This window comes from Nylanderia fulva, unplaced genomic scaffold (genome assembly GCF_048542155.1).
Source record: "Nylanderia fulva isolate GAGA-0341 unplaced genomic scaffold, ASM4854215v1 Scaffold87, whole genome shotgun sequence".
NCBI lineage: Eukaryota > Metazoa > Arthropoda > Insecta > Hymenoptera > Formicidae > Nylanderia > Nylanderia fulva.
The window spans coordinates 295,133-309,174 of NW_028190993.1; the positions used below are offsets into that span (position 1 = coordinate 295,133).

A 14,042-nucleotide genomic window follows, 5' to 3' on the forward strand; every position below is an offset into this window, starting at 1 on the left:
ATGATCAACTGTCGTATAATACTGCTCATGTGTTTTTCTATTTTAATAATATAAATTTCTATTAAGTATTTATTGTTTAATTTCCATAATTTCCATAATTACGTTCTTTAAAATCTTCACTGAAATAACGCATCCCAAATATTATTAAGATATAACAAAAATAAAAGTATGTCATTTGCATTTTAAAAAACTATGGATCTTATCTTATTCGTGTTTATTTTAATCGAATTATCGTATCATGCATTTCTTTATGTATTTTAGGCTTTGTTTTCGAATAAAATTGACTCACTTTTAGCTGTGTAGAATTTTTAATATAACAGACAAGACAAGTATAAATTTTTTTTCAAAGTGTATTTTATCTTGGTACTACACGTGTTCATGCGTTCACCATGCATGTCAAAAGAGAAAGGCCTATAGCAGAGAATTAAACGTAAACGCTTACGTCTGTCGTAGTCGTAGACGTAAAGTAAGGCATAGAATAATACGTAATTATATCATTTTATTTTAGGCACAGAAAATACATAATTACGTCATTTTATTTTCTGTGCTTTACTTTGCGTCTTCGACTACGACAGACGTAAACGCTTACGTTTAGTTCTCTGCTACAGAACGAAGAGAGCAGGAAACATTTGGAGCATATATAAAACTTGCACTTTGCTTGCCCAGCGCAAATGTAGTCATATGCAACAGCGACATTCTTTCAAACAGGTTTAATGTTCTGTGGTTCTGAGAATTTTTGTACCTCTCATATTTCCATTGAAATGTATATTGATATAATTAATAACGCGATATAAGCTTACATAATCATTTTTCCTCTATTCGATTAAAAATTACCATAATATTGATTCATTCTAATAACATTCTAATACCTGTAAAGTTTAGTTACGTGCAGTCGTGTTCCTCTAGTTCTCGTTTGCCTTTTTCGATATACGCACATATTCCTCGATACTCCGAAAAATTCTCTCCGTTTACTTTTAGTGTCTATTGAATCATTTATCGAATGCGATGAGATTTATGGGAATTATGTATTTAGTGTCGTTTTGTGGTCATCTTGATGTTGTGCCGACAGATGTGACATTTAAACTAACAATAAGCGCACACTTGAAAAGAATATCTTGGATTGGTTGGAATTGGCTGAACAACAAGGAATTCAATTTCACTATTGTCCATACGGTGAGTGTTGAGCATATATAAAAATAAGGATTAAAATTTTCACTATATTTTGATTAGTTGATTAATAAAATTTTTTTGATGTTAGAAAAATGATCTTACGTCACAAATAAGTTGATTTTGGGTCTCCCAAGTAGCAAATTGACGACGTCATTAAAAATTAAAATGGCGTCATTATGATGTCTAATGACGTCATTCGACGTCAAAGTGATATGTATACTTGCTATCTGGGTTCTGTTCAGTTTATTTATAAAATTTTTTTAGTTTTAAAAAATTTGTAAAATTATACCTTGGCATTAACTATTTCAACAATAGCATTTATATCTTTTTTTTTGCTTTTTAAAATCGATTTAAATTTTTATTGTTAGTATATGCGTATGTTATATTATTAGTACTCTTTAAAAAATTAGCATTAAATTTTCTTCTTTTTATTTTAAAATAAATATATATTATTTTAAACATATTACAATAAATTACAATAATTAAATTTTTATAAAAATATTTAAACTGAAATTTAAGAAAATTTAAGAGCATACATAAGAAAGATTCTTTAAAAAAATTAGCTTCTAAGATAATTTCTATCAAGCATCATATTTATTATGCTAAGAAACATATCCCTGCAGTTTTATATGCAAACTACATCAATTATATATCTCCTTAGATTTATTAATGTCTATTTTATTTTATTTCAAATATCTTAGAATTATTTACTTATATTATTATATATAATATCTTTTTATAATTATTATAATTATTGTTGTTTTATATTGAATGCAGAAATGTCATATTATTTCGAAAATAAAAATACTACATGTAGTTTGTCTCACAAATTTATTTCAATTTTTAATTGATTTTTATTGCTCATTTTTCTTCTAGCCAGAGATGATAAGAAGAGCGGGTTATCCCGTGGAAGTTTACGTTATAATGACAGAGGACGGCTATTACTTGACGTTACATCGTATTCCAGGTGGCAAGGGCTCTTTACCTGTACTATTTCAACCCGGGTATTTATGCAGCTCTGGTATCTGGGTTGCTCTTGGCAAAGGCAAAGCACTTCGTACGATCTTCCAAACGTCTTCCGTAAACAAGGCTTCCTTTTATTAGACTTTCTTCCTTTTATTAGAAAATCTAAGAAAAAAATTTTAAATATAAATATAAAAAAAAAAATTTTATTACACTTTTAATTGAATTAACGTTTTATTGTTAGTGCAATAAATTATTTTTTGGAAATTATAAAAAATAAAAAGTTAAATTTTCAAATATGTCATTATGTAATATATATTTTTGTATGCATGTATATATAGATATATATAATATATTGAGAAATATTTATTTAATTTATCTAAATAATAAGTGAATTATAAGTCAGTTTGTAATGTGTATTCATTACTGAAAATATTATCTGGTATGTAAAGATATTGTACAATATATTTATATGAGAAGATGTAAGTTATGTATATAATAAATTTTACAATTAATATTATCTTTTTTTGTATTTTAGCTTATTTATTAGCGGATCGAGGATATGATGTCTGGTTGGGCAATTTTCGTGGTAATATTTATTCAAGAAGACATATTTCCTTATCACCGTCAGAATCGAAATTTTGGGATTACAAGTATTTTCATATAATAAAACTAATGATATTTTGTGAATTATATAGTTTTAGCAATGTCTGATTAATTTAGTGTCAGTCTTATAAAGTTGCTTTGTATATATATATATATATATATATATATATATATATATATGTGTGTGTGTGTGTGTGTGTGTGTGTGTGTGTGTGTGTGTGTATTTATTATGATTATGTTTTATAATTATTTTTTATTGATTAAATCTTTGTTTTAGCTTTAACGAATTGGCTGTCTATGATTTACCCGCGATAATTACATTTATCTCAAATATGACATCACAACCAATACATTCGTACGTTGGTATTTCTATGGGCACAACTATCTTTTACGTAATGGCAACGGAGCGTCCAGATATTGCTAAAATGGTTCAAATGATGATAAGTTTCGGACCAGCGGCATTTCTAGATCATATGACAAGTCCTATACGGTACCTCACGTTTCTCTGTAAAATGGATTGGGTAAGATAATATAAGCTGTTGAATACTGTTAAAAATAATTGATTACATAAAAACTATTTAAAAATATTTAAAAAACAAAATAACATTTATTTATTGTATTTATCTTATTTTTATATTTTATACATAAACAGATTAGTATAATATTTTTTAAAAGTAAATATTACTGCAACAATAATAATGTTACAGTCCAGACAGAGCATATATGTTCTTTAAAAAAATGTCTAAAAAATTAATTAAAGATATCTTTAGACATCCAAAATTTGGACACATAATATCTGTTCTACTATTTAAAAAAGTACACGTTACTTCTAGTCATGTATATCGAATAAAACATATTTCTTATAGCAGAATAAACACTATCTGAAAAATAAATAAGAAACCGTCAAAGATTTCTGTTTCCAAAATTTTCGAAACATTGATTCTAAAGAGATTTAAACAAAAATATGTTTGTTTTTGCTTCACATTCTATTCGTTTCTGCCAAACATATTTAATTTTTATCATCATTTATTCTGTCATCAATTTTATATCTAATAAATTGTTTTTTGATAAATTAAAATTATAAAATCAAAAAGCTTCTCAAAAAGACAATTAATTTATTATTTAGAGATCTCTAATATAATATACTATTAAAAGATCTTCAATTGCAGATAATGCGGTTTGTCTTTCACAAATTCCTGCTAATTGATTTTGTAAGGGTTTCCCTTAAATATTTGTGCAGTCATAATCTCGGAAAGGAAATCTGCGCTCATACAATATTTATGATGTGGGGTTACGACTGGGAGCAGTTGGACTATGTGAGTAATAATTTCCGGAATGTCGAACAATGGAGATGATCCGAAGTAGCAAAATGACGTCATTAGACATCAAAATGTCATTATAAGACGTTAAAATGATGTCTTTGATGTCTTATGAAGTCATTCGACATCAAAATGGCGTAGGTACGCTTGCTACCTGAGATACAACTATAAAGCTTCGATCGTCACAGGGCTCACATGATTACGTGATTCGAATTAAATTTTGCGTACATGTCTGCTTATCTTTTTCACTTAGATTCTGCTGCCCGACATAATAAGTCACTTTCCAGCTGGTGGTTCAGCTTATATCCTTATGCAATACGCTCAGGCAATCGAATCGGGCAAATTTCGCCAATATGATTACGGTCACGCAAAAAATCTATTGATATATAATTCGATGGAACCTCCGGACTACAATCTGTCGAAAATCACAGTTCCGATCGCTTTGTTTTATGGCCCTGGCGACACGTTGGTTGACATTGTGGTAAATAATAAAAACAATAATAAATTAGAATGTTAGAAAGAAAATATATATAAGAGATCATTCACGATGTAATTATACAGGATGTCCTATTTTAATCTATCATCCCGATTTTAATACAATCACTATTTATAAATTTACAAAAAATATTTTTCTAAAGAGCGTTTTCCAAATAGGTTAAAAGTCATTTATTTATTTATTTATGAAACCATCTTAATTCTTTTATACAGATTGATTCCGCATAATATTTGGTATAAAAAGTTATGAGAAGTAAGATGGCCAAAAAATGAATAAAATAAGAAAAAAATCCATTAATATAAAAAACACGCGTATAGTTGTTTTTAAGAAAAGATATCCAGCAAACACAGTATATAAATGTTATATACTCATATGTACACACTATATATGTACATACTCAGATGTAATATTTTTAATATTACATATATTAACTTGTAGTTATATTGTCATTATATCCCAAGATAGCACTGACTTATCAATACATTAATGTGGTATTTGGTATATAATTACAATATAACTACAATGTAATATATGTTATATTAAAATGTTACATCTATGAGTGGGAAATTACAACTAACATGGATGTTACATGTAACGTACACGTTATATTACCTGTTATATTTCGTTTTATTATAGCAATGTAACAATTATATATCGGTGTTTGCTGGGATGTAACTGCTAGTTGCAAATTACATACATCACATACTACAAAATGAGATACCTTGGCGCATATCTTGAAATGCATATAAAATTTCATATAATACGAAAGATGATCTAAAAGAAAAATGTTTTTTTCAAGGATTTGAAGAGGTTGTTTTGCGCATTATCGAATGTAATGGATGTATATGCAGTGCCGTGGTCTAATTTCAATCACGTAGACTTTATTTGGGCCAAGGATGCACCGAAACTGGTTTACGAAAGAATTTTCCGGATTATGAAAAAAGAGAAAATGAATGATACACTGGCAATAAAAATGAAAAATGAATGTAACACGCTAAATATTTAGCAATGAATTTTCCTATAATAAATATAAAAATATATGTTTTTACCGACCGAATGCGAATATTTAGTTTTTATTAATAACTTTTTATTGACTTTACTAATGAATAAATCCTTTTCCACGATTAAAGTATTTATAAAAACGAACCGCGTTAGCTATAATTGCATATATAAATCATATAAAAATAAAAAAATTACAGTTTCGTTATCGACTTCTTTGTGTCAGTTCGTAACAATACTTATTTAATAAAAAAGTACTGCAGTTTGTCTGTGCATGAAATATAGTATACGCGGTAAGGATAATATGAAGAATTATTAGTAAACGATTAAAAGTGAGATTGCGAATCTAATAAAAAAGTTATATATTAAAAACATTTTCACGCGTATGTGTTGTATACGTGCATATGTTTAGATATGTGTGGTGCTAACCTATCATGTGTATATGTGTATACGTGCATATGTTTAGATATGTGTGGTGCTAACCTATCAGAGTTTCGTTTAAGTTACATTATATTAGTATAAAAACAAAAAAAATTATAAGTAAACAATTATTTTCAAACAGCAATTTATTGTTTATGTATTCTCGCAATATCTCGAATGTATTGTTGCCTTTTTATCGTGATGCCGATTGGTTGTTGGTTGTCGAGCATTTCCTGCGCTATGACTTGCTTCATTTGTATCCTCGTATGTTGGTTATACGATACGACTGTCAAACTGTCATACTGGCTGCGTATATGTGATAGTGCGTGTGAGTTAAGAAAAAAATACAGAGAATAAAATACATCATATATATAAATATATAAAAGATAGTGTGTGTAAGTTTAAAAAAAAATACAGAGAAAGAAGAAAATAGGAAAGTATGTATGTAATATATTATATACATTTCTATTTTAATCGTTATGTAGTAATTTTACAACCTCTCTATTATATATTTTCTATTTTGTCTATATTTATATATATATTATAAAATGTATCTTTATATACATTTTATTATATATTTTCTCTATTATCTATATTTATATATTATAAAATCTGTCTTTTTATGGAAATATTTAGACATCCTTGAATAGCAGTATTTTACAATTTCATACCATCGTAACGATCATGTGTTATAAATTATATATATAATAGAAAGAAAGAAGGTGACGGAGAATAATCGAGAAGACGAGAGAAAGGAAAAAGGAGGATTATAGAAAAGAAAAAGAAAGAGAAAGAAGAGAAAAAAGAATTTGGAAAAAATAGAGAAAGAGAAAAACAGAAGGAAGGAAAAAGAAGATATACAATATTAGATTAATAAATTTATATTTTTTATAAATGTAATAAGTATATATATATATATATATATATATATATATATATGTATATATTTATATTTATATGGAGTATTTCATACCACACATAAATCGACCACTTTTTATTTGCTTTATTTTTTCGTTTTTGCACTTATTAAAAGTAGTTTCCATGATTTTTTTAGATTTTTATCTCTATTCATATTTGAGTTATGAATTTCTTAAAGAAATTAAAAAAAATGAAATTAAAAATTTTTAAATATTTATTACTCTAAGAAGAATAAAGATGTTGCTATTGAAAAGGTGGTCATTTTTTTATTTTTGAATTATTTTTCTAAAAAAATATTGAAAAAATTTTCAAAAATAATTTAATAATGTTTTAGTCAATTTTAATCGAATTTATTTTTTTTCCTCAATGAGACCCCTTCGATTTTTTTCTAAAAAATTGATAACATTTGCGACTTAAATACAAAATTTTTGAGCCATAAACAAAGAGGGGATTCAAATAATTTCAATTTTTTAACACCATTTTTTTTGAAATTTTTTTTTTCGACAATCACATTCCTTAATTTTTTATATTACTTCAATAAAACAGAAAAAGTTTACAAAGATAATAATTACTTAGTTTAAAATGTTAGTAGTCGAGAAAAAATTTTAATATTATTTATTTTTTTGCTATTTTGCTCGAAATAATGTTTGTTAATTTCTTAGACGACTCGTATCAAAAGAAAAACTTTGCAAATGAAAGACATTATTTAAATATAATACATTCTATTAAAAATTATAACAAAGGAAAAGAAAAATAAAAAATAAATTATTTTAATAAATTATTTAAATTTTTAAAAAATAAGTGTTATGTTATAATTTCTAATTAAATATGTTTTATTTAAAAGTTTAACCAGGCTCTGTAATATAAATATAAATTTAAAGTGTAAGACAGGCAATAAGATTCAAATCGCGGATGACAGTGCGTTTATTTCCTTAGGGGGGAAACAGGGGATGTATGAAATTAAATCTCTTGTAGAGATTATTCCAATTTTAAATTATAGCCGTGACCAAGTAAAATTTGGTGCTTTGTGCACAGGTATTTAATTCCAACGAAAAAATTTAGTTTTGTTGGGATAACGCACTGTCATTCGCGATTTGGCTCTTATTGCCTGTCTTACACTTTAAATTTATGTTTTATTTAATTAATGTCTTTTATTTGCAAAGTTTTTTTTTCGATACCAGTTGTCTAAGAAATTAACAAACATTATTTTTTAGCAAAATAGCAAAAAAATAGTTTTAAATAATATTAGGATTTTTTCTCAATTATTAATACTTTAAAATAAGTAATTATTATCTTTGTAAACTCTTTCTTTTTTATTGGAGTAATGTAAAAAATTAAAGAATGTGATTTTCGGGAAAAAATTGCAAAAAATGGTGTTAAAAAATCGAAGTTATTTGAATCCCCTTTTTACTTATGACTCAAAAAATTTGTATTTAAGTTACAAATGTTATCAATTTTTTGGAAAAAAATTGAAGAGATCTCATTAAGGGGAAAAAAAAATAATAAAATTAAATTGATACAAAGTTTCGCTCGTATATTGAAAAACAAAAAGTGATAAATGTAAGGCCAATTTATCGAGCTGAATATTCGAGTTGTTCAATCAAATAACATTTATTTCATGTATAATTTAATTGGCTTAAGAGAAAACAACATTGCAAGTATATCAACAGCATCAAACCCATAGATATACATTGTTTTTTACACTTTGAAACCTCACAACCGACAAAAATATCAAAAAATTCTCCTAGGGCAATCACTAATGATGCTAAGGAGATTAGTATACACATAGAAGCCAATAAATTTCTTAATGATACAATTCATCCTTTGGAAAATACGAATAAAAAATGGTTTATCAATCTCTCCAACATAGATATTCCTCTTAACGTTTCTAATCTGTTGCAAATGGGTGATAATTTCTGGCTCCCAAAAATTAATAAAAAAATAGCGATACATGAATTTATCAAAGACATAGAGAGTAATCATAAACGGAATAATATTAATAATCTCACAACTATTAGAAATATCGCGGTTCCGAAATTTGCACAACTTCTCAACACTAACGATAAAAATGACTTAATTCAACAAAAACTACTTTGTTCACACAGAAATTCAATAAAATTTTGCAAAGATAATCCGAATATTCTATTCACACGCGCGGACAAAGGTAACGCTACGGTTGCAATGGAGAGATCTTATTATATTAGTAAAATGGAAAACGTATTAAAAGATGTCAACACATACACTATTGTTAAAAAAAATCCTTGCAAAAAAATAGAGAATGAATTGAATGAGTTGTTGAAGAAATGGCTTAAGGAAGATTATATCTCAAAAAATGAATATTATAAATTACGTTGTAGTGATTCTCTCCTTCCAAAAGCGTACGGATTACCTAAAATCCATAAGGAAAACTATCCAGTTAGAATCATAGTTTCATCGGTTGATACAGCTTTATACTCGCTGGCTTCGTTTTTACAAAACATCTTACAAACTAGCCTACCCAAAGCGAAAAGTCATATCAATAATAGTTTTGAGTTGTACAGCATGTTGTCTGGTAAAAAGATTGATGAGAACGATAGAATGTTTTCTTTAGATGTGGTTTCTTTATTTACGAACATACCTTTAGATCTTGCGATTAACGGTATTAACGAAAGATGGGATCACATTGAAATAAATACTAGAATACCGAAAAGCGAATTTTTACGTGGTATAAAATTTATATTGACTTCTACATATTTTACATTTAATGACATAATTTACAAACAGATTTTTGGGACCCCTATAGGGTCTCCGTTATCACCAATTATAACTGACCTGGTTATGCAAGATCTTGAGGATACAGTTCTTAAAGCGATAAATTTAAAATGTTTGTTTTATTTCCGTTATGTAGATGACATAATACTGGCCACTTCTATGACTAATATGACTCAGATAGTTATATTCCGTTTTATTATAGCAATGTAACAATTATATATCGGTGTTTGCTGGAAATAAATATATTAATTTTGCTGAAAAAATGTTGTATAAATTTTTAAAGTTTATTTTAATCGATGATTTTATAATATATTTTGTAAAATGTTATTAAAAAAAAATAATAGCGTATTATGTTTAGAGTTTAATTTCTTTTAATAAACATGTGTAAGGAACATATATTATTTTAATATATATTTTATATATATTTACATTTTATTTTATATTTCCAAGTATATTTCTTTTATATTAAATCCCAGCCAGAAATGAATGATCAAGAGACACGGTAGTGTCTCGCGACAAGTTAAGGGCGTAGCGGAGACACCGTGTATCTTAACGCGAGTCGGACATTTGAGTCTTTATAATATTTCGAATCCTCAATAATGGCTGAAGCAATCGAGTTTATACTAGACTTAATCGATAGATTGAGTTTGAATTATATAATAAAAGTGTCTTTATTTCTGCTCTACGTGATTTGTAAGCAGAGATATATAAATGCAAAGTCGAAATATGAAAAATTTCTATTAAGAAACGTCCCCGTCATTATCATCATCGACCACGCATACATAGTAGTATCGTGTTACACGTATTCACACGTATACAACACATGCGCACACATATATCACACGTACACAACACATGCAAGATGCATGTAGTGGTAATTTTGTCCATCTCGCACGTTTTACAACAGATGGCGATAGTGGCGCACCGCCATATCGGCAGCGTGCGGGGTTATGTTGGCTAACTCTCTCTCTCTCTCTCTCTCTCTCTCTCTCTCTCTCTCTCTCTCTCTCTCTCTCTCTCTCTCTCTCTCTCTCTCTCTCTCTCTCTTTCTCTCTCTCTCTCTCTCTCTCTCTCTCTCTCTCTCTCTCTTTCTCACACACACACGCACACACACACACACTCTCTCATTCTCACTCACTCACTCACTGTTCGTCTTGTGTACTTATTTAGTACATTCATGATCGGCAGCGTGCGGGGTTATGTTGGCTAACTCTCTCTCTCTCTCTCTCTCTCTCTCTCTCTCTCTCTCTCTCTCTCTCTCTCTCTCTTTCTCACACACACACGCACACACACACACTCTCTCATTCTCACTCACTCACTCACTGTTCGTCTTGTGTACTTATTTAGTACATTCATGATTAAACATCTATATGCATTAATGTGAAATTTACTTACAATTAGTTTACTTGAAATATTCAATCTCTAAAGTGTTTATCTTATAAGATAGACAAAAAAATCTGAGTAAATAATAAGAAAAAAAAACAAGGATTATTATTGTCATAATTTTTTATCAATTAAGTACTCTCAACTATCCAATAAATAAATAAATACGTACAAATGTGCGCGCGTGTACACACATACACATATTGATATATTAAAGAGATTGAAGGAGAGGAAGGAGAAGATAAAAATTTAAATATTCACATATATTTTCAAATATTATATATGAATTTATAGTTTACATATCTAATTAATAATGAATTTCTAATTATATTAAACATATCAAAATAAAGACATACATGTATTTATCAAATGAATAAAATTATTGAATACAGACTTAAAAAATTTATTAAACATAGACTTAAAAAATTAATTAATTAAACATATTCCAAATTTAGAAAAAATAAACTTTATTTATATATGCAACAGCTTTTTAAACTAAATTTTTAAATTCTATTTTATATTAGACAATTATCTCAATCAACATCTACGTCCACATTAGCTGCACTGCAGACTACCTCTACAGCCACATTATCTGCTCCGCGGATATAGCGTTATGCCAATACGATACATTACATGTACTTACTTACTTGCCTTTACTGTACCAACTCTTGTTCTTTCCACGTAATCATGTTTTTACAGTTATCGTTTGCTGTATATCTTCCAGCAAACTTTATTTCGTGTGAAGTGTATTTAATTAATTAAATCTCTGCGAAAGATTGAGAAGATGAAGGGATAATTCAAACTATGAAGACATGGTTACATGGAAAAGACAAGAGTTGATACAATAATAAAGACATACATGTATTTGTATCCTGCTGGCATAAGGTTATAGAAGTTGATTGAGATTGAAAAATAATAATGAAAATAATAAAAAAAATAAAGACACATGTATTTGTATCGTGCTGGCATAAAGTTATAAAAGTTGATTGAGATTGAAAAATAATAATAAAAATAATTAAAAAAAGGAAATATTCAATCATCATTTAAAAGCATATTTGAAATCTGTAGAATAAACAGTTTTTGCAAAAAATGTGGAGCATTTGAGCTCTAGTAAGTCTAAAAATAAATGTAAACATCAATTAATAATAACTGATGTTATATATATATTATATATATAAACCAATTTGTTGCAATATTCACTATAAAAGGTTGTAAGGGTAAGATGGCTAAAAGTGAATAATTTAAAAGATAGTTAACATAATTTTACATAAACTGAAATATTTCATAAAATAAAATATTTGTAATATTTCGAAGTTTATGTAAGATTATGTAAAAATTATACCTTTACAACTTTTTATAGTAAATATTGCGAGGAATCAATTTATATGAGAAAAATTAAGGTAATTCTATTTTGAAAATATAAGTGACCTTTAAATAACCTTGAAAATCGCCGTTTAGGAAAAAGTCTGTGTCAACTTTTTCTTTTTCGAAATCCTGCAACTTTTATCTAAATTTAATAGAAAATGTATAAAAAATGCTCGACATTAGTACACACACACACACACACATATGGGTAAATTTATATAAATAGGGTGCTTTAGGAGGAATGATCAGGATTCTAGGATATGATTGTACACATCATTTTAAGCAAAGAAGTTTAGATAAACATGTTTAATAATTGTTCTATTCCGGTCATAAAAATATACAAAAATGAATGATATAATCTCTAAAAACTCACCTTTAAAAAAAGGTAAAAAAAGGCGACCAGTTAAGGGCACGCCATTAACAAAAATTATCCATTGCAAACCCATGTAGAATCCTATCCTATTGCAAACCCATGTAGAATCCTATGAAAAATTAATCATTGCAAACCCATGTAGAATCCTAGGCAAAATTAACCATTGCAAACCCATGTAGAATCGTACCCATTGCAAACCTATGTAGAATCCTATGAAAAATTAACCATTGCAAACTCATGTAGAATCCTATGAAAAATTAACCATTGCAAACCCATGTAGAATTGTATTAAAAATTATCCATTGCAAACTTATGTAGAATCCTACATTGCAAACCCATGTACAATAGATTTGTGTGAAAAATTATCGATTATAAACCCATGTACAATCGTAACAAAAGTAATGAAATAAAAAAAAAATTGCGCCAAGTGAAAGTAGAAACTTGTACCAGTGGAAAATTAAAGTTGCAGACATATATAGAGTCGTATAATGAATCAGTAAAAATTTAAATTTGCAAATGTAGAATCGTACCATAAAAAAACTTATCTTTTAAAAAAAAAGATAAACAAGATGCCAAGTCCATGCGCCATGTGAAAAAGAAATAAAAAAATTTTAGTTAAAAAAACTGGGAGCGCTGCTAAATAATATTCTAACAATATTAAAATTAAATTGTTACTTTTAAACTCATTACAGTTAAAATATGTTTTGTGTTTAAATTAATTAATGTTACTTTAAGGTGCATTGTAATTTTGAAACTTAGCAGCGCGCCCAGTTTTTTTAACTAAAATTTTTTTATTTCTTTTTCACATGGCGCATAGACTTGGCATCTTGTTTATCTTTTTTTTTAAAAGATAAGTTTTTTTATGGTACGATTCTACATTTGCAAATTTAAATTTTTACTGATTCATTATACGACTCCATATATGTCTGCAACTTTAATTTTCCACTGGTACAAGTTTCTACTTTCAATTTTTTTTTTATTTCATTACTTTTGTTACGATTGTACATGGGTTTATAATCGATAATTTTTCATACAATTCTATTGTACACGGGTTTGCAATGTAGGATTCTACATAAGTTTGCAATGGATAATTTTTAATACAATTCTACATGGGTTTGCAATGGTTAATTTTTCATAGGATTCTACATGAGTTTGCAATGGTTAATTTTTCATAGGATTCTACATAGGTTTGCAATGGGTACGATTCTACATGGGTTTGCAATGGTTAATTTTGCCTAGGATTCTACATGGGTTTGCAATGATTAATTTTTCATAGGATT

General features: G+C 27.6%; 1 protein-coding gene across 2 annotated transcripts; it reads left to right on the forward strand.

Annotated features, from left to right (window-relative positions):
- The first annotated feature begins 111 nt into the window (after positions 1–111).
- LOC114942565 (lipase 3-like) lies at positions 112–5,611 on the forward strand. Of its 2 annotated transcripts, XM_029317954.2 has the most exons (7): positions 121–1,173; positions 2,047–2,227; positions 2,672–2,786; positions 3,017–3,260; positions 3,909–4,055; positions 4,312–4,539; positions 5,354–5,611. In XM_029317954.2, exons 1-7 carry the CDS (start codon positions 1,006–1,008, stop codon positions 5,558–5,560), a joined length of 1,290 nt encoding a protein of 429 aa, XP_029173787.2. In that variant the 5' UTR covers positions 121–1,005; the 3' UTR covers positions 5,561–5,611. The 2 variants fall into 2 exon arrangements, with proteins under 2 accessions (XP_029173790.2, XP_029173787.2); XM_029317957.2 differs by lacking the exon at positions 4,312–4,539 and having other exon boundaries at positions 112–1,173.
- Positions 5,612–14,042: the final 8,431 nt, after the last annotated feature.